Here is a 21,034-nt window from a genome sequence, read left to right as displayed (position 1 = left end):
TTTGGGAGGCCGAGGCGAATGGATTGCCTGAGCCTGCGGGTTTGAGACTAGCTCGGGCAACTTGGAGAGACCTCATCTCTATAATAAAATAAAAAATAGCCGGGCGTAGTAGCGCACGTCTGTAGTTCCCGCTACTTAGAAGGCTGAGGCGGAAAGATTGCTGGAGCCCAGAAAGTCAACGCTGGGGTGGCTGTGAGCGTGCATGCCACTGCACCCCAGCCTGGGTGAAGGAGTGAGACTCCAACTCAGAAAAAAAAAAATCTGCTTTACTTGGCTTTACTCAGCATTTCCATAGTTATTTGGCTGTCTAACGCTTTTTTTATGATCTAGGATTTGGGAAACCCTGGACTAGAGTGCTCCTCTATGAGTGTGGGCCTGGATGGGGCTGCCAGCTTCCCCCTCCTCATTTCACCCTGTTCCCTAGCTGCAAGGATAAATCTGAAAACAACAGAAGGCCCCAATGGTCTCAATCCTTAACACTCATGCACACATTTTCTTTTCATAGCTTCTATGTCTTAGTTTAAGTAAAAAACCCATTTTCTTCTTTTCTTCCTAATATTCCATACATTTGGGGTGACTTCTTTGCAAAGAACTGTCAAAAAGCAAAAAGTAAACCCAAGCAAGCACAGACAGAGCCTCCATATGGGCAGTGGCAAAAGCACTGAGGCTCCGGACTCTAGTTCTGCTTACCCTGACCCTGATGACCCCAAGGACACCACAGGCCTCAGAGGCTTGCTGTGAGCCCAGAAATGCAGGTTGGGTCAAGGGGCCAGCCCTCCTCAGTTCTTTCTGCGCTTCAGTCCTTTCTGTGCCCCCATGGAAGCAGAGAGCACTCCCACTCTTTCTTTACACACGGGGGCATATGTCCGGCGTAGGCTCTGCTCTTATTTCCCACAAATGCCACCAGAGGCTCTGCCTGGCACTCACCAACGCATAAATGGGCCTCCCATCATCTTCTGTGACTCCTTTCTTTATCTCAATGTACAGGGACTCCAAGACACTGTTAATGTTGTTGATGAAATCTTCTAACTTCTCCATAGTAGCATTGCCTGGAAATAAACAAGCAAAAAAACGGGGGCTCATCAAAAAGGTGCTACTTGTTGTGATCACTCCAGGCCCTGGACACAAGGGACAGCACCTCCAGGAACGGGTTCCAGACTGCAGCCCTCTTGGGCGAATGCCAGCACCATGTGGCTCCCTTCTCCCTGCATCTGTATTTGAAGACAAGCAGATAACAGGCAGAGGGTGTTATGAGATAGAAAGGTCTGGGAGATGGCATCTGAGACCACTGAGGCTCCTGTGGTCTTCCCGTCTTTGTTTGTGGCCCCCAGCATGCTCCCAGCCACTAGTCCCCAGTTAGCACCCTCCATGCCTTACTCAATGTGCTCAGAACCTGCGGTGAGCTCTCCTGCATGCAACATTACATCCCAGCTCCTCCACCTGGTCCCAGGCCCCACATGTCAAGTGTATCTTTATTCTCTTCTCCCTTTATCTAACATCCGCTTGTCCAACACCTATATGCTAGGCTCTGGGCTGGGTCCTGGGGATGAAGGTGAACAACCAGGGTGGCTCATACTGAGCCCTCGCCATGGGAGAGGTCCATCCTGAGTGCCTTTCATGCAGTAATTACTTCATCCTCCCAACAAACTCAAATTATAGGTGAAGAGGTGCAGAAAGGCGAGCTGATGCCGAGTCACACACCAGGCCCAGGCAGGGCCAGCGGTGAGCCCAGTCAGCCTGGCTCTGACCTCCTGCCAGCCCACCTCACACTGCCCCTGCCAGCAAGAGGCTCACAGCCAGAAGCCAATCTGAGGAGGAGGTGCCAGAGTCCAGTACTGCAGGGGGCTTGGGTGAATGGACGCTAATTAGCCAGGAATGGAAGGAGGGCAAGGAGGGCAGAGGAGGCCACAGTGGGAGATGGGAGCCAGATCACACCGAGCCTGTGGCCAGGGGGCAGTGTGGCCTTTCTCCTGTGTGGAGAGCCACTCAACACTGGAAGCAGAGGGACAAGGTCAGCTTTGTGTCCCTTTTGGACTGTGTAATTCCTTAGACCAAGCGTATATATTACTGGTTTTACTATTTTTAAGTACTAAAATAATTAATTTCAAAAGTTTCAGATCTTAGAAAATCACTCTGGGAAAAAAAAACTGCAGAAAAAAACCAGACAATACCATTTACATGTAAAACAATAATAGAACCAACAAAACAATCCTGCAAGAAAAAGGCCCAGCAGGTTATCCACTAAGCTGATGAACAAGGCCATTGCTAGAAAGAGAACTAAGATGAGGGGATCACTGCAGGGCACTTGTGCTGTTTCTGTGTTTGGCTTCTTATAGAGAGAAGGCATTTCGAAGATACTTGTTTAGCTAAAGATTAAGAAAGTTTAAAAAAAAACCAAAAGATGGCACTGGTGACAGAGGAGGCTGCGTAAAGGAGATAAAGTCAGCCCTGGCTCATAAGCTCCATCAGAAGAGCTCATGACAAAGCCCACGACTGTCACACACTATCACGCACTTCACAGCAGGGATCTGATCTTCCACTGTAAGTACAGTTTTAGAAGCAATTTAAGTAAACAAATGAGTAATAAGTTGGTAGAAAATGAACGTGGCAAAATTGTAAAGTACGACAATGACATTTGGCCTGGGCTGCTGGAACGCTGTGATCAGGAGGGAGGCATGATTGTATTTCCTGCCCGTACGTCCTTCCTTTCTGAAATGCCCTTCCTCTGTTACTACAGCCAACTCAGATGACCCTTTTTTTCCATGAAACATTCTCTTCTGCCGCCAGTGCACAGTGCTCACTGCTTTCTTCCTCTTCCACACAGGTCTGTGAGCCTGACTATTCCATACGAGCCTTTGCCCTCGACTTTGCCAGAAACACTTTCCACCCCACAGAGTACCAACACTGGGAAACCTAGGTGCAAGGTAACCAGTCATCAAGACCATCTCTCAGTGCCTGAATGAGTGACAGGATCCCTCATGGGTAGGAGCCACCCTGTCCACCCAATGTGACACAGTGGCAAGTCCCACCTCCCTCTGAAAGTAACAATTCACATTTTCCACTGAAGAGGCCCCTCCTGGGTGTCATTCAGAGCAATGTGCTCTGTGGGCAGATCAAAAGCCTCCTAATACACTGGACTTTCCAAAATGCCCTGACTTCACAGAGACGACTTAACAGCCCTCTCTGCCCTTTCCCCTCTCTCCACCACCTCTGGTTTGCTGTCCAGCCTCATTTTTCAGAAATATGAATGTTTTAAGAGAGAGAAAAGCCAACCACTTCCTCCTGCTGCACTCACTCACTGCAGACCCAGCATCTGCTCCATTGCTCACGCACTCTCCATTCTTACCCTCTCCTTCCACATACATTTCCTGCGTCAGGACCACATCCATCTTCTCAACCACTAACCTGTAAATGTTTCTCACGGATGCCCCTGTGCCACAGGTGCTCTTTCCTAAGCATTACCTGAGAATAAACTTCTCTTATACTCAGGAACCCCCTGACTGCCTCAGCTGACTCCTATGGCAGCAGCAGAGGCAGGATGGTGCCATAGGGCCAGCACCACAGGCCTGGGCCCTGGCCCAGTCCTGCCCTCCCTCTCTGGGGGCCCTGAGCGTCTCCTCATTTCTCTCATCTCTGAAGGCCACACATCATCTTACCCCCAACCTCACATGTCTAGAATACCTTTCCCTTTTGCCCTCTCTCTACCACTGCCCCTGCCTCTACCTTCCCAGCCTCTTGATCCTCCAGTGTCCCCCTGACCAGGTGTTCCTTGACCAGACTAGCTGGTCCCAGCCCTGTCCTCCCACAGTTCCCTTCAAGCACTTCCTCAATACACACCACTCCAGTTACCAAGTCTGGCCCCCACTAGAGTCAGATGGTGATGTCTGCCCACCTAGTAACCATTTCCCTCACTAACGAGATCCTAGGCTTTTTTCTTTTCTTGTTTTTGTTTTTTGATAGGAGTCTCACTCTGTCACCCAGGCAGGAGTGCAGTGGCAATGCTCACAGCTACTACAGCTCCCACATGCTGGGCTCAGGTGATCCTTCCACCTCAGCCTTCCAAGTAGCTGGAACTACAGGCTCATGTCACCAAGTCCAGCTAATTTTTGATTTAGTGTAGAAAGAAGGTATTGCCAAGTTGCCCAGGCTGGTTTTGAACCCCTGGGCTCAGGCAACCCTCTTGTCTCGGCCTCCCAAAGTGCTGGGATTACAGGCATGAGCACCTGGTCTCTTCTTTTTAAAATTGCCTTTCTCCTACATTTGCAGTTTTGGTGGAAGACTAATTAATCCCAGATACCCATATTCAGAGAACCAGAAAGGAGCTCAGGACAACCAGGAGTGGAAACAGAACTCGTATCAGCCAATCATATGTTCTCTCAATCGGAGCAAGGGGCAAATGGCTGACTGGAGGCAGGTTAAGCCCAGTAGCTACCAGAGGGAAGGTTCCTTTGGCCACATGGTGTTCTCTGCTTCTTGCCCATCCCCCAGCCTGGCCCCTAGCCACCAATCAGCCCTGTGGGTCCCTTTCCCAAGAGCATTCCAACACATTCCTTTCTAACATGGTCAGAATTGGGGTCTCTTGCTTGCTACCAAAATCCCTAGCATGCCCACAAAGTGTAAAAGTCTCACCAGATCAGTGTTTCCCAACCTCATGTCTTTAGAACAGTTAATGTTCACTGCTAGGCCTCTAAGCCCTCCCCTGATCCTGGAGCCAATGGTGGAGAGGCTATGGTTTGCTGATCTGTAGGGAAAAACTGGGCTAAAGGCATGTCTGAGGATGCTTTTGGCCCCATTATTCTGAGTCCTTGGTCATGGTAGAGTGCATGAGATAAAACCAGATCTTGAGATTCTGAGACACTATTGCCAGTCTTACAAATACCACTTTGAGGGATTTAAGAGAGTTAATTAATAACAATGCTCCTTTCTTAGACTTCAAAACCAAGTCAAAAAAAAGGCACAGGCTTCGGTAAGAATCAAAGTATTGGGCTTCTTGCCTAGAAAGCTGGATCACAGGCTGGTTCTATGGACACTACCAACTTGTAATTGGCAATATGGAAAGACCAGCCATGAGGGACAGAAACAAGGCCCTGTCCCAACAAGCTGCCTCTTCTAGAGAGGAAGAGAAGCACTAACCAGGACAACCAGTACCATGTTTGAACCACGCAAGGTTGAACCTCTGTATCTTAGGTGCCACCTGTACTTTCTCCACTTATAGAGAGGAGGGTGTGTGCATTTCTTAGGGGCTGTGGTCAAGTAGCTGTCGTTAAGCTGAAAACAAGAGGTCAGCAAATGTGCTACTGTAATTCATCTTATTATGTGCTAGCACTATTCATTAGTTTGATTCATTTCATCATTACAGGAACAGGAACTCTATGAAATGAGTTATCAATATCATCTTTATAGACATGAGGCTAGGAGAGGTTGAAGAACTCACTCTGAGTTTCCTTTACTTGGAAACGGAGCCCAAGCTTGCCTGACTTCAATACCTGAGCTCCTGGCCACTAAGCCACAAACCTGAGGACACTCCCTACACCAGACCATGCCATCATCTCACCTACACCCTCCTGCACCTGGCCCTGTGGTTCAGAATCACCGAGAGACTTAGCAAGCTAGGAAAGATGGGAAGCATCTGGGCAGCAACTGAAAGAGACACCAGGATGGTGCTCAAAGGGGAGCTTCACCCACAGAGGAGACACATGGGGGACCAGGTCCAGCTGGCATCTACCATGCTCTCAGGCAAGAGCACCAGGCCAAGTCCCCGTGGGATCAGCACACACACCACAGGAGGACCTGAGGAAAGGCAAAACCCCTGAAGAAGACAGAGTCACTCTTTCTTTAGCAAAAAATGCCTATCAGTAGAGGTAATTAAGAAATGGGACTCCAGCAGTGATGGGCTGAGGTAGCACGGAACAAAACAGGACACTGCTTCTCGTAGGAGGACAGGTTGGTTCAAGTTGGTGTGACAGGCTGTTTTTCCTGGCTAACTACTCTGTACATATTTTTCTCCTAGTCTTTTTTTTTTTTGAGTTGGAGTCTCACTCTGTCACCCAGACTGGAGTGCAGTGGCCGCTCCCAACCACCGCAGCCTCGACCTGCAGGGCTCTGGCGATCCTTCCGCCTCAGCCTTCCAAGTAGCTGGAACTACAGGCGCGCGCTACCATGCCCAGCTAATTTTTTTGATTTATTGTAGAGATGAAGTCTCGCCAAGTTGCCCAGGCAAGTCTCGAACCCGCGGGCTCAGGCAATTCACTCACCTTGACCTCCCAAAGCGCGGGATTACAGGCTGAGCCACTGAGCCCAGCTCTCCTAGTCTTTTAAAATTAAATTTGAATTTAACTTTACCAATGAACCACCTCTTGCTAAATCAGGGTCCCCACTTCCCAGAGGCTATAGGAACCTAGGACTCACGGGGCACTTGCAACCAGGAAGTCTGCTGCCCTAACCTCTGATCAACAAATAGTCTTATTCTAAACTAGGCACTAAAGATAGAAAATGCTATTTTTAGGAAGAGGAAATAACAGCAAAAAAATAAGACCCCAGGGGCCCAAACCACTTGTGGGCCAACTTGTTGTGACAAACCTCTCACTGGTAGGCAGGAAGGCCCTGGAGCTGACATAGGCATTGGAGAAGAACTGGCCTGAAAGCAGACCCCTGGGCTGGGGTGACAAAAAAGGCTGGCAGGCAGGACACTGGGCCGGGATCCCAGCCCGCAGCTCTCAATACTCACCTGGGGAATAAATTCCCTGGACCTTCAGACATGCAGGTGCAAAGATGGGACTGTCAGGGCACCTCCCAAGCACGGCCAGTTAACAGTGAGTGGGGTAGAAGGAGAGATGGCGCATGCGTGGTAAACAGCTTCTAGACAAAACATTCTCTATACCAGTACATCAATTAATTCACTATACACTACAGTACCTGCTCCTCATCTCAGCAGACCCTCAGGCGCCACCACGGAGGTGCATCACAAAGAATCGCTGTCTCTTTTTCAAAAGAGGACACTGTGGTCAGAGAAGTGAAGGATATACCCAAGATGGTAGGGCCAGAAGTGGCAAAGTCCAGACCAGAAACCAGATGCCTAACCATTAGTCTGATACAATGACAAAAGGACTTGAGCATTCATTTAAAAAAAGAAGAAAATTCTCACACAGATGTGCAGTGACCTCTCTGATCACAGTGTCCTCTTTTGAAAAACAGACAGCGATTCTTTGTGATGTACCTCCGTGGTGGCGCCTGAGGGTCTGCTGAGATGAGGAGCAGGTACTGTAGTGTATAGTGAATTAATTGATGTACTGGTATAGAGAATGCTTTGTCTAGAAGCTGTTACCACACATGCGCCATGATGCCACATGCGCAGTGATGTTGAGAATCACTTCAAAATAGTAGGGGGGGCTAAGTAGGTAGAGGTATAGATAAAACAAGCCTGGCCAGAAGTTGATCATCATTTGAACTGGGTGACAGGCACATGGGGCTTCACTGTACTATTCTCTCTACTTTTCTCTCTGTTTGACTTTTTCTGTAATAAAAGGTTTAAAAAAATTTCAGTGCTCACCACCATAACTTGACTCCTTAATTGGAATTGCAATCAAAAGAGAGAAAAATGAATGTCATATGACAAGGTGGATTCATGTAGGGCTCTGATGATATGGACCAGGGGTCTCTAACCCCTGGCCCGATACCCCATCCATGGCCTATTAGGAACCGGGCCACACAGCAGAAGGTGAGCAGCAGGCAAGCAGAACTCTGCCTCCTGTCAGATCAGCAGTGGCATTATTTTTCATGGGAGCGTGAACCCTATTGTGAACTGCACATGTGTGGGATCTCAGTTGAGCTTCTTTTATGAGAATCTCATGCCTGGTGACCCCCCACGCCCATCTGTGGAAAAATTGTCTTCCACAAAACCAGTCCTCAATGCCAAAAAGGTTGGGGACCGCTGGTATAGACAAATTACAGATTGTAATAACATTGTTTAAAAACCTATTGTTCTGAGATTCACACACAGAGATCACTTTTTTAAAACCCAAAAGATCACTACAGTTAGCAAGTCTACTCTTCAGTCTTAATCAAATGACAGTATGAGACTTACTTTACAGTACAGTAAAGTAAGGTCCTGCATTGTGGCTGCATGCATCAAGGACCATAAAACCCACGTTCACACTGCTGGAGTGGTGAGGGGACATCCAGTTGCTGCCCCTGTACATACAGTGAACCCATGTACAGGACCTTCCCCAAGCCAGAGGCCTATCAGTCAGGACCCCAGCTGGCAATGAAGCAGTGTCGGCTCAGTCATCGCAGCAGAGTTCTGGAGAACAATGTGAATCATCATGGAAAATGTCAACTACTCTCAGCACTATTTTAGTGTCCATGCTGTTAATATGCATTTCACTTTAATCACCCCCTTTGTAAGCAGGTGGTCCATCTACCCCTGAGATAAGTGGCAGCTTTGACACTCTCTGTGGCACTGTCCCCCAGCCCTACCCACGCAGAAGCCCTTACAGGGCTGAAGGGGCCGTGCAGCAGATGGCAGAGAAGGCCACCCAGCCCCATGAAACCAGAGAGGCTCTGCTTTGGCCCTGTTGTGAAAGCCTCCTCCTCCTCAGATTGCATTTGCACAAAGTTAAAACTGATGAATCCAATACCTACAGAGGCCAGGCAGGAAGCACAGCTGTGGGCAACTGTGGGCACTGGCACACACCATCAACAAAGGCAGGGCAGGCTGCTCCGCTCCAGCCCAGTGCTTGGTCTTTGGGTTTTTATAAGAAATCTCTTGGTGGGTTTTTTTTTTATTTTTTTAAATGTGGTTCTTTTTGGTTTAACATGGTATTTAGTTCTTAAAAATTAGAAACACTGTAGGGCAAACAAACTGTGCCTGTAAGCTGCATACCGCTGATACTCCACTGGTTTCCGAATTCTGACGTGGGCTGAACATGCTGTAACTAGGCACGCTGACTAACAAGGCCACTCTATTCCCTGACCCACCAGGTAAGCACTTGTTTCCCACACAGGCTGGGCTGTGAACAGCTCACAGGAGTTAACTGTGTTGCTTTCATTCTTTTGAGAAACTCAATATACAAATGGCCAGTGGCCAGACCATTTATAAAAGCAGAATTCTGTCCCACAGTCAACAGCAACCAGCCCAGAAAGCCACCCTACTCTCTACAAGTCAAACTTGGGAGTAGACCACTATCTCCAACAACCAGTACAAAAGAACCCCCATGACTATTGGCTCAAAAGGACCAGAACTTGACCAATAACTGACAGCTTCCCTAATGTTTATCCCTCTTTCTGAGGGCCAACTAGACAAAGCCAAATATGCAACTCTAGCCCATCATGCAGGATGCCTGCCTTCTGGCTGGCTGCCTCCAGCCTCCCCCAGCCAGCAGCCTCCACTCAGGGCACACCTGAAGCCTCCTCGCTCCTCCCCCTGTCTGTGAGTCTCTGCTAAGCACAAGTGAGGGGGCTGCCTCCCTTGGGAGAGCAAGCTCTGAAGCAGCAGCCTGCTCCTGTTCTCATTGGCTGGTCTCCACTTACGCCCACACTTTCTCTGTGCAGGACATGGATCAGTGCTAACTCCCAGCAGGGACTAGGAAGGGTACTGAGCTGGAGGGCAGCTGTGTGGACCTGTCAGAAACAACTCTGGTCAGCTGTTACTCATACCAGCCACTTTCCCCGATTCACCATAGCCTGGAGCAGGCACAGTCTCCCACAGTCTTGCAGGGTCCCCTCTAGCCCTCCACAAGCGGCTGAGCAGAGCCAGGTCCCAGCACCCAGCCTCCCCAACCCACACTCCGGGGCTGCACTCCAGTCACGCTGGCCTTTCTGTGACTTCTGCACCAAGCTCTTCCCGATCTCAGTCCCTTCGCCTGTGCTTCCTTCTCCTTGGAAAGCTTCTCCTGCAGATCTTTGCAGGGCTGCCTCCTTAACACTCAGGCAGCTGCACAAATGGTACCTCTGAAGAAAGGCTTGAGCAGAAGCCTCAGTCAAAACCATATCTCAGGCCCACTCTACCTCGGACCCACTGCAGCTTCCTTTCAGCCCTTAGCAACCCACACTACCACACTGTCTCCAAGCAGTTTTTTCCCTCTCTACTCTTAGCAGAAAGTTAGCTCCCTGAGGGCTGGGACTAGCCCATCCTCTTCACCATCATGTCCCTGACATTCGAGATGCATCTGTCAACTGACCGAGGAAGATATGCTGTACCAATGGTGACCACGCTTTAAGAATTTTCTGAGAAAGTCCCAACAGCAGAATCCAGCCCTATGGTCTACACAATAATTTCTATCACATTATCATATCGATACAATGGATATTTTTATTGTCAGTCCCTACCACTCACCCACTGACGATTGGATGAGACAAGGAGAGGGACAGAAAAGGAAGAGACAGCTAGTGATACGCAGTGATTGTGTGTCAGCAAGTACTCAATGTCAGACACTGAATGTAAATTCCCCTGTTTAATCCTCACAACTTTTCCATGAGATAGATAAGATTTCCTTAACAACACAGAAAGCTGAGACTCAGGAAAGTACAAGAACTTACCCAAGTCCCTGGAGAAATAGGACTTGAGCCTATACCTTTGAAAAATGGCTTTGCTGTTTTGGCCAGTGGAGTCTGTGGTAATCTCACTGAAGAATTCATTTCCAGTTCTTCCTCACACCCACACATAACCTCCCTCATGTCTGGGATCTAGTACAGAATGCACTTCCAGGCAAATGATATCCACACTCAGGAGAGCATGAAGCACATAAAAGTCCTGGCTCAGCAAATCCATACTGGCCTGAAAGGGTTGCAATGGAGCCATCCGGCCCATACTCAAGGGCTGCACAGGGTCCTCAAGAGCGGGCAGGCCTTGGATGCACCTAGTCAGCAAGAGTCAGAGACATGAAAGCAGCAGCAGCAGTTTCCTTGTGGCTACAGAGCATTCTGAACCCAGATTCCCAATGAAGGCCATGACAACTGCCTGCTGCAAATTCTGCATGTTGAACAGTTCGGCCATGATAACTGCCTGCTACAAATTCTGCATGTTGAACAGTTCATCAAGTCCCACGTTAGACGCTACTTTTCATGCTAATTTTTTGCCAGTCTTCAGTTATGATCAGACTTTATCTCCCTTGATTAACCAGAAGGCAAGCCGGCTCTGACAACGGAAAGCTTATTAACTGTTCATCATGGCCAAAGAGGAGAAACATACAACGAAATCATTAAAAACAGAAGGAAAATTTACTTGGAGCCAGCTTCTAATTATTGCTGAGTCCTCCTTGGGAAAAGAAAGTGCTTACAAATATGACTACAGATGCAGGATGGAATTCTAAACCGAAATGTCAACATCACTGTGATTCACCATTAGTGCATGCAGCCTAATGATGTTCATAAGGCCCGAAATAGACACAAAGAACAAAGCTAATATAGTCATGTAAGTCAGTATGCTAGAAACAAACGCAGGATGAAGGTAGATGAAAGGTTTGACAAAAACCGAAAATCTTTATTAAACCCCTTACTGTGTTCACTAAGCTACTTTTGACATACGTATTTTGGCTAACTGATTTTTGCTTAAACATCAAGTTATTTCTTCTGCTCACCTAAATAATTTCAAATCTTAATTTCTTAATCTAACATTTCAGACATTTTACTCAGTTTGTCCTTAAAACAAGAGACAATTTTATACCCCACTAAAAATTAACCCTTTGCACTCAGATGTTCCCTCTGAGGGACATCATAAATTTAGCAAACCACTCGAATGAACACCTCAGGGATCATACAGAGATTACTGATGATTATACAAGACAAACTTATGCCAGTGCAAATTTTTCAAAAATGTATGTTTCCATAAAGTTTTCCATTCATATTGAACAAAAAAGCAAATAAAAAGATGGGCTGGAGCCGGGCTCGGTGGCTCAGCCTGTAATCCCGCGCCTTTGGGAGGCTGAGGTGAGTGGATTGCCTGAGCCCGCGGGTTCAAGACCTGCCTGGGCAGTGAGACCTCATCTCTACAATAAATAAAAAAATCAGCTGGGTGTGGTGGCACATGCCTGTAATTCCGGCTACTTGGAAGGCTGAGGCGAAAGGAGCGCCAGAGCCCAGCAGGTCGAGGCTGCAGTGGCCGGGAACGGCCATTGCACTCCAGTCTGGGCGACAGAGTGAGAATCTAACTCAAAAAAAAAAGTATCAGCTGGTATTGCGTAGAAAGAGAATGTCCTTCCACATCATCTTCGAACAACAGACTGAACAATAAATTATATATTGTTAAAGTGGGAAGAAGAAAACGAGACTGCATTGTCTGCTCGAATAGAAAAACACCAGGTAGAAGATATCAAACAAATTACTATTGCACAACACATATCAATGAACCTGCAATGCATGTTGGTAACTGTTTCACATGCTATCACACATTAGAAAAATATAAGATATAAAATTTTGATTTTTTTGTCATAAATAAGTCCCCCAGTGTCCAAAATTCAATCATAAGCCAAATATCATTACAATAAAATAATTGGTTCCAATGCTATACTATTTAATATGAAGTGATTGGTTTTTCACTATTTCATTTAAAAATGCGGTCAAGTTGCTGATAGGTGATCCGTGAGATGTCTCCAAGTGCAAAGGGTTAACTTAACATAAAACATAACAATATGGCACAACTACAAAACGTTAGTGCTGGAAAGTATAGCAATCCAGCAACCATAAAAAGAAGAAAAAATTTAGAGAAGAAATCCCAATGTATGCTATTTCTTTGTCTCAAAGAACCTCTCCACAAAATGCTTACTCATCACACAAGAAGAGAAACTGCACAGTGGAGAAATCTGGCAGACCCATCTTGACCAACGCTGCATCCCACCTGGTAGGATGCAGAGAGAACACAACACCACTGCTATACTACATCTGCAAAATTAAAAGGCATAACCTGGATATAATCAGGAGGAAGCTCCAGACAAACCTAAGCTGAGGAACATTCTACAAATAGCGCATGTGGCTACTGAGCACTTAAAATGTAGCCAGTTTAAATTAGGATATGCGCCGGGCTCAGTGGCTCAGCATGTAATCCCACGCCTTTGGGAGGCTGAGGTGAGTGGATTGCCTGAGCCCACGGGTTCGAGACCCGCCTGGGCAGCGAGACCTCATCTCTACAATAAATCAAAAACTCAGCCGGGCGTGGTAGCGCATGCCTGTAATTCCGGCTACTTGGAAGGCTGAGGCGGAAGGATCGCCGGAGCCCAGCAGGTCGAGACTGCGGTGGCTGGGAGCGGCCACTGCACTCCAGTCTGGGTGACAGAGTGAGACTCCAACTCAAAAAAATTAAAAAAATAAAATAAAAATAAATAAATTAGGATATGCTACAAGTGTAAAATATACATTGGACTTCAAAGACATAATCTTTTTAAAATGTAAAATATATCATTAATAACTCTGTATACTGATAACATGTTGAAATGTTATTTGGGATATTAATTTTACCTGTTTTTCTTTACCAGAAAATTATAATTACATGTGTGGCTCATATTATATTTCTATCAATGTTCTACAAAACAAGTAGTCTGTAATCTTCAAAATTGTCACAGTCATAAAAGTCAATGAAAGATTGAGAAATTACTTGTACTTTAAGAAGTCTAAAGAGCTTTAACAACTAAATGCAACACACAACCCTAGGGTGGGTCCTTTGCTAGAAAAAGCAGTATTATGACACATGGAGAAAACTGAATGAGGTCTGTGGATTACAGCAGTGATATAGCAACGTTCATTTCCTGGTTTTAATGGTACTATGGTTACTTAGGAGAATGTTCTTACTAAAACAAAATATAGCCTACTGAATCTAGGGAAGATGGGATTTACTGCATAGGTAACTAAATTGTAGCTTACAATTGTAAGTAAAATGGTAACTTACTCTTAAATGATTCTTCTTGCAACTCTCCTGTGAGTTTGAGATTATTTTAAAATAAAAAATAAATTTAAAAAATAGCCTTGAATCTCCAGGCAAGGAAGTCCTTGCCCAAACCTTGGCCTGATTTAGAAGGCAGCACGTAGTAGTGATATAGTGATAAAGGCCTGGGGACAGTGTAAGAACTGACTGGGCAGCACCCCAAACTTCTAAAGTCTCTGCTTCCTGGTTTGCAAGTTGAGAGGACTGACCTAATGATTCCCTACAAAAAGTTCTGGTTCACCAACTTGTTCAATCAAAAAACAGAAAGACCAGCCCAAAACATCCTGACAAACAAATAACTTTGAGGGAATTGTCAACTTGCAACTGTGGGCTGTGGCAACTTTCTGCTCCTACTCAGCAAACCCACATAATCAGTGAAATGCAGCCTTTAGCCCAGAGTCAGGCTCAGGCTTGGGAGCACCCTCAAACTCCTGCCAGGCACCACCAAACAACTCACTACAGTAGTCAACATCATTCTACAACAAAATCAGCAGGCTGGAGCACCTACTCCCCAGGGAGCCTTGGGAAGGCTTCAGCGTTCAGGCTTCTGTTGTTTTTTAGGAAACTGAACTAAAGACATATTCCATAACTACTTACTGACTCTCTTCTGAGTCAGACTTCAAGGAAGGTGCTTCTTCTCCATGTAAGCCCTAGATACAGGACAGCAAGGAGGCAACTCCTGGACGCTGCATCTATTTTCCCACAGTTCCATGCAGGTAACTCGGCTTCGCCACATTAAGAAAATAAGCTATGTTTTGTAAACCTAATGATCTCCCCAAATGTCACCATTTACTGGGCACGTACAGGTCACTAAGCACATGCCACACATTGTAGTCATTTTGACCAATAACCCTGGAGTGGCAGACATCTCCAGTCACACTTGACGGTGCCTAGGGAAACTGAAGTGCCAAGGTTTCATGGTTTGACCAAGATTACACAGCTACCAAGTAGCAGAGTGGGTTTAAATTCAGATCTTTTTTCTTTTTAAACAGTTGGGGTATAACTGACATACAATAAATTGCACATATTTGAAGTGTACATTATTAATGTTTTGACATATACACCCATAAAACCATTACCATAATAAACATGTCCATCACCCCCCAAAAGTCTCCTCGTGCCTCATTGCAATTCCTCCCTCCAACCCCCCCAACACCATCCCCAAGCAACCACGAACTATTTTCTGTCTTACAGTCAAGTATGCATTGTCTATAATTTCATATAAATGAATTCACACTCTCTTTTGCCTAGCTTCTTCCATTTAGCAAAATCATTTTGAGATTCATTCATATTCTAGCATGTAGCAATAGTTCATTCCTTTTTATTGCTAAGCAGTATTCTACAGTCCATTCATCTGAACACCGGCTGATGAATAATTAAGTGTTTACAGTTTGGGGTCATTACAAGCAAAGCTATTCTGATATTTCTGTTCAAGCCTTTGTGTGGACATATATCTTCATATCTCTAGTAAATACCTAAGAGAAGACTGGCTGGATCACATGAAGTTGTCACTCTGTCTTCCTAAATGGCTGCAGCATTTTACATTCCCAGCAGTATTATATGAATGTTTCAGCTCCTCCATGCACTCACTAATACTTGGTTTGCACGGTCTTTTTTGCTTTAGCCATTCTAATACATATGCAGTGGTATCCCATTATAGTTTTAGTTCTCATTTCATATGCCTAATGATGTTGAGCATCTTTTCATGTGCTCATTTAACATCTGTATAACTTATGTGAAGTATCTGTTCAAATTTTTGCTCATTTTTTATTGGATTGTATGCTTTCTTATTGTTGAGTTTTAAGAGTTCTCTATTCTAGATTAAAAGTCATTTTTCAAATATATGGTTTGTTGTCAGGTGTAGAGGCTCATTCCTATAATCCCAGAACTTTGGAGGACAAGGCAGGAGGATTATTTGTGCCTAGAAGTTCAAGACCAGCCTAGGCAACACAGCACGATCCTATCTCTATTAAAAAAAATTTAAAAATTAGCCCGACATGATAGCACACACCTGAAATCCCAGCTACTTGGAAGGCTAAGGTAGAAGGATCACCTGGGCACAGGAGACCAATGCTGCAGTGAGCCATGATTGTGCCACTGCACTCCAGCCTGGGTGACAGAGTAAAACCCCAACTCAAACACACACAAATACACACACACACACACAATATGTAAATATTTTTTCCTGGTATTTTACTTGTCTTTTTATTCTCTAAACGGTATATTTTAAAGAGTGTAAGTTTTTAATTTTGAAATACAACTTATAAATTTGTTCTCTTGTGAGTCATACTTTTGGTGTTAGATCCAAGAAGTCTTTGCCTAACCCTGGTCATAAGAGTTCTCACCTATGTTTCCTTCTAGAAGTTTCATAGTTTTAGGTTTTACACTTAAGTCTATGATTTATTTTTGACTTAATTTTTGTATTCGGTGTAATATATGGCTCAAGGTCTTTTTTGAATATGAATAACCAATTATTCCAGTACTAATTGTGGAAAAGACTATTTCCACTAAATTGTCTTTGCATTTCTGTCAAAAATCAGCTGTCCATCTAGACTTTCTATTTTGTTCCACTGAGTTACACATCTATCATTAATTACACCAATTGTATAATAGTTTTGAAATCAGGTAGTATTAGTCCTCCAAGTTGACTGTCTTTTTCTAAGTAGTTTTGGCTCTTCTACATCCTTTACATTTACATGTGAATCTCAGAATTGGCTTGTCGATTTCTACAAAAAGCCCTGCTGGGATTTAACTGAAATTGGTTTGAATCTACAGATCAATTTGGGGAAAACTGATACCTTAACAATACTGAGTTTCCCAGCCCAAGAATATGGTATGTTTCCCCATCTATTTAGATCTTCTTTGATTTTTCTCAATAGTGTATAGTTTTCGGTGTATAGGTCTTACACATTTTTGTCAGATTTATTCCTAAGCACTTAATATTTCTGATGCAATTATAAATGATGCTGTTTCTCATTTCAATTTCTGATTATTCATTCCTAGTGTGTAGAAACACAAGTGATATTTGGATATTGGTCTTGTATCTTGCAACCTCACTAAACTCACTTAGTAGTTCTAGTAGCTTTTTTTTTGTAGATTTTATCAGATTTTTCTATACAGGTAATCATGTTGTCTGTGAATAGATAGTTTTACTTCTTCCTGCCCAATCCAGATGCCTTTTATTTCTTTTTCTTGCCTGAGTGCACTGGCTGGAACAGAAGTGGAGAGAACAGATATCCTTGCCTTACTCTTCATAGTAGGGGAAAAGTATTCAGTCTTTCACCGTTAAGTATAACGTTAGCTACAGGCTTTTCAGAGATCCCCTTTATCAGGTTAAGGGAGTTGCCTTCTTTTTCCACTTTGCTAAAGGTTTTTATCAACAAGAAGTGTTGGATTTTGTTTTTTTAACTCTGTACAGTTGTGACTCCTTTCCTGTGCTCTAAGCTCTGAAGTCCTGTTTATCCTGTTTATATTCTGCTCCTTAGCATCACTTTAGTTTCCTGTAAGAAACTTCTGCTGCATCTTGTCAGGGTAGACACTAGATTCTGTCAAATGCTTTGTCTATTGAGATGATCATATTGAAAGGACAGACCGAGAGTGGGAAGCCATTTTTCATCCTGTTCTTAAACTCTGACACAATGATGAGAAAGTAGAAGCTATGCTTTTGGAAAAATGCACACTTTAGATATAATTAACTTTACTGACTTTGTCTTTTCAGAAACAGACTTCCAGGTATCCGAGGTATCTCATAGTGGCAATCAAGCTTACCTATAGTAAAGGGAATTTACAAGGCCTAAGACATCATGCATTGGGCAAGGACTGTAAAAGTCTTGAAACTTGTAATTACAAAAGTTATAACTGCTCAGAGGGACAGCAGGTGGGGATTCAATCTTCCAGTAAATTGGGCATTATCTACAGGGAAGCCAAGAATCCCCCGAAGCTACACATTGGGAATGCCTAGGAGATAAGGGGAGGTACACCCTCCATTAGGTCTAAGGAATGTCGAAGGTGCAAGAGAATTAGAATCCTTGTCACGCCCTTCTCTAGGGGCTATGATAATGGGGGCAAACATTAATGGGTCTCTGTGTCACAGGTTCTCCAAGACATCCACAGGTGGTCGATAAGGAAGTCACAACAGTCACAGCAGTCACGTGCAACATCTCCAAGAAAAGGATTCAAGCCAGGACTCTGGGGGGCTACGTGGCCACACTCACCTAGAGTGTAGGCCCACTACCTGCCTGTGGGGGTAAACTTTTCTTTTTTTTTTTTTTTTTTTTTTTGAGTTGGGGTCTCACTCTGTCACCCAGACTGGAGCGCAGTGGCCGCTCCCAGCCAACACAGCCTCGACCTGTTGGGCTCTGGCGATCCTTCAGCCTCAGCCTTCCGAGCAGCTGGAATTACAGGCGCGCGCTACCACACCCGGCTAATTTTTTGATTTATTGTAGAGATTTGGTCTCGCCTGCCCAGGCGGGTCTCGAACCCGCGGGCTCAGGCAATCCACTCACCTCAGCCTCCCAAAGGCACGGGATCACAGGCTGAGCCACCGAGCCCGGCTAACTTTTCTTAAATAAATCTTTTCTTCTCTCACCTCCGTGTGTCATAATTATTTGCAATCTACTCGGATCTCTGGGTTGCCAGCGCGCACCTCTGGGCTGACAGCTTTGACAGTGCTGCACACCTCCCTGCACCTCTCCACCCTCACCCTGTCTGTCCCATACCCTAACACATATAATTTTTCTTTTTCAGATAGTTAAATAAGGTGAATTGCATTGATTTTCAAATACTAAATCAACCCTGTATAATTGAGATAAAGTCCACTTGGCCATACTGTGTCATCCTTTTAAAATATCATTAGCTTAGATTTGCCAAAACTGGGTTTAGAATGCTAACATCTCTATACATGAGGGATCTTGGTCTATGGTTTTCTCTTCTGCAACATCTTTGTCTGTCTTAGTATCAGAATAACGCAGGCCTCACAAAACAATTTGTATTTTCTTCAATTTTCTGGAAGAGTTTGGGTGAAACTGGTATTTGTTCCTCCTTAAATGTCTGGCAGAAGCTATCTGGTCCTGGGAACACCATGCAGGCATTGTTCTCCCAATCCTTTCAACTGGTTCTTTCCCTGGCCTCAAGTAGATCCCCTGCTGATCAGTGCTCAGCTGAGATGGATCCCTGAGGAGTGGGGCACTTTGGAAATCTCAAGTATTCTCTCTGCGCATCTCTCTTCCATATTGCACTCACTAATAAGTATTCTGTCCTGCAAACCCTAGCTGCCTTGGTCTCCCTGAACTTTCATCTCTAGCTTCCCAATGCAGGAAGTCTGCCAAGCTCTGCCTGGGCTTCCCCTGTGCCAAGGCAGTGAGCTTGGGGCTACTGTAATGCTCACTCCCATTGTTGTCTGTGGCAGAAGAAAGCAGCTTGGTCTTTGTTTCAGATTCCTGACATAGAACTTCTAAGACCCCTGGAATTTCTTGAGTGATATGGGTGAGAGGAGCCCCTAGAGAGCTTCAGAATGGGGGCTGGTCACCAGAATGACCAAATATTGATTAGCAGCTTGGGAGTTTCAGTCCTACCCCCCAATCTCTGGGAGGAGGAGACAGGCTAGAAGAAATTGAATTAATCACCAATGTCCAATGGTTTAATCAATCATGCCTATATAATGAGGCCTCCATAAAAATCTCTAAATGACAGGATTCTGAGTTTCCAGGTTGTTGAACACAATGAATTGCTAGAAGATTGGTGGACCTAGAGAGGGCATTGAAACTTCAAGTCACTCAAAAAAACAACAGATGCTGGAGAGGATGCAGGGAAAAGGGAACACTTCTACAGATCTAAAAATCAACCTTCCATATAACCCAGCAATCTCCCTTCTGGGAATAGACCTGGAGAAACTCATATCACTCTATGTAAAACATACTTGTATATGCATGTTCACTGCAGCATTATTCACAATAGCAAAAGCATGGAACCAGCTGTGCTACTCATCGAGAAGAGATTGGATTTTTAAAATGTGGTATATATACACAATGGAATATTACACAGACATAAAGAAGGACAAAATTATGAACATCGCAGCAACTTGGATGGGTTTTAAGAGTCTATAATACTCAGTGATTTATAACAGAAACAAACAGCTGAATACCACATGTTCTCACTCATAAGCGGACCCTGAACAATTATCATAATACTATAAGAAAGGCATTGGCGCTGGGCTCAGTGGCTCAGCCTGTAATCCCACGCCTTGGAAGGATGAGGTGAGTGAATTGCCTGAGTCCGCGGGTTCGAGACCCGCCTGGGCAGCAAGACCTCCTCTCTACAATAAATCAAAAAATCAGCCCGAAGTGGTAGCGCGCGCCTGTAGTTCCGGCTACTCGGAAGGCTGAGGTGGAAGGATCGCCGGAGCCCAGCAGGTCGAGGCTGTGGTGGCCGGGAGCGGCCATTGCACTCCAGTCTGGGTGACAGAGTGACACTCCAACTCAAAAAAAAAAAAAGAAAGGCACTGGCAGTAGTGGGAAACTGTCAGTGGAGAAAGGGGAGAGGCACACTTCATCAACAAGTGTACTTGATCTCAAACCAGGTGAAGTGGGGATCCAAGTGAGGCCCAAACTTTACCTGTACAATGACCATTTGTATACCAAAAGCTGAATTGTACCCCATATCTTTAAAATAAAAATAAAATTAAATTTAAAAAAAAGAAACTCCATGCCACCCACACATACCATACCTTGCCTTATGCATCTCTTCTATGTGGCTGTTCCTGAGCTGTATTCTTTATTAAACCAGTGAAAGTAAAATGTTTTCCTGAGTTCTGAATCATTCTAGCAAATTATCATAATTGAAAAGTTGTGGAAACCTCGATTCATAGCCATTAGTCAGAAGTATAGGTGGCCCAGACTTGCAACTGGCATCTGGGCCCTTGAACTTGTAGGATCTAATGCTAACTCCAGGCAGGTAGTGTCAGAATTAAAATAAATTGTTAGCCAGGCTCAGTGGCTCAGCCTGTAATCCCGCTCCTTTGGGAGGCTGAGGTGAGTGGATTGCCTGATCCTGTGGGTTTGAGATCCGCCTGGGCAACTTGGCGAGACCTCATCTCTACAATAAATCAAAAATTAGCCAGGCGTG

General features: G+C 45.0%; 1 protein-coding gene across 2 annotated transcripts in view; it reads right to left on the bottom strand.

Annotated features, from left to right (window-relative positions):
• Positions 1–21,034, bottom strand: part of NSMCE1 (NSE1 homolog, SMC5-SMC6 complex component) — a 42,037-nt gene that overhangs the window by 8,379 nt on the left and 12,624 nt on the right. For both annotated transcript variants that reach the window (XM_021717047.1, XM_008066941.1), the window contains exon 3: positions 928–1,049. In XM_021717047.1, coding sequence (XP_021572722.1) covers positions 928–1,049 — 122 coding nt within the window. The remainder of the gene's footprint in view (positions 1–927; positions 1,050–21,034) is intronic.

The sequence above is a fragment of the Carlito syrichta genome, unplaced genomic scaffold (genome assembly GCF_000164805.1).
Source record: "Carlito syrichta isolate Samal-C Ts95f unplaced genomic scaffold, Tarsius_syrichta-2.0.1 Scaffold309199, whole genome shotgun sequence".
NCBI classification, from domain to species: domain Eukaryota; kingdom Metazoa; phylum Chordata; class Mammalia; order Primates; family Tarsiidae; genus Carlito; species Carlito syrichta.
This window is presented reverse-complemented; position numbering and strand designations above follow the sequence as displayed.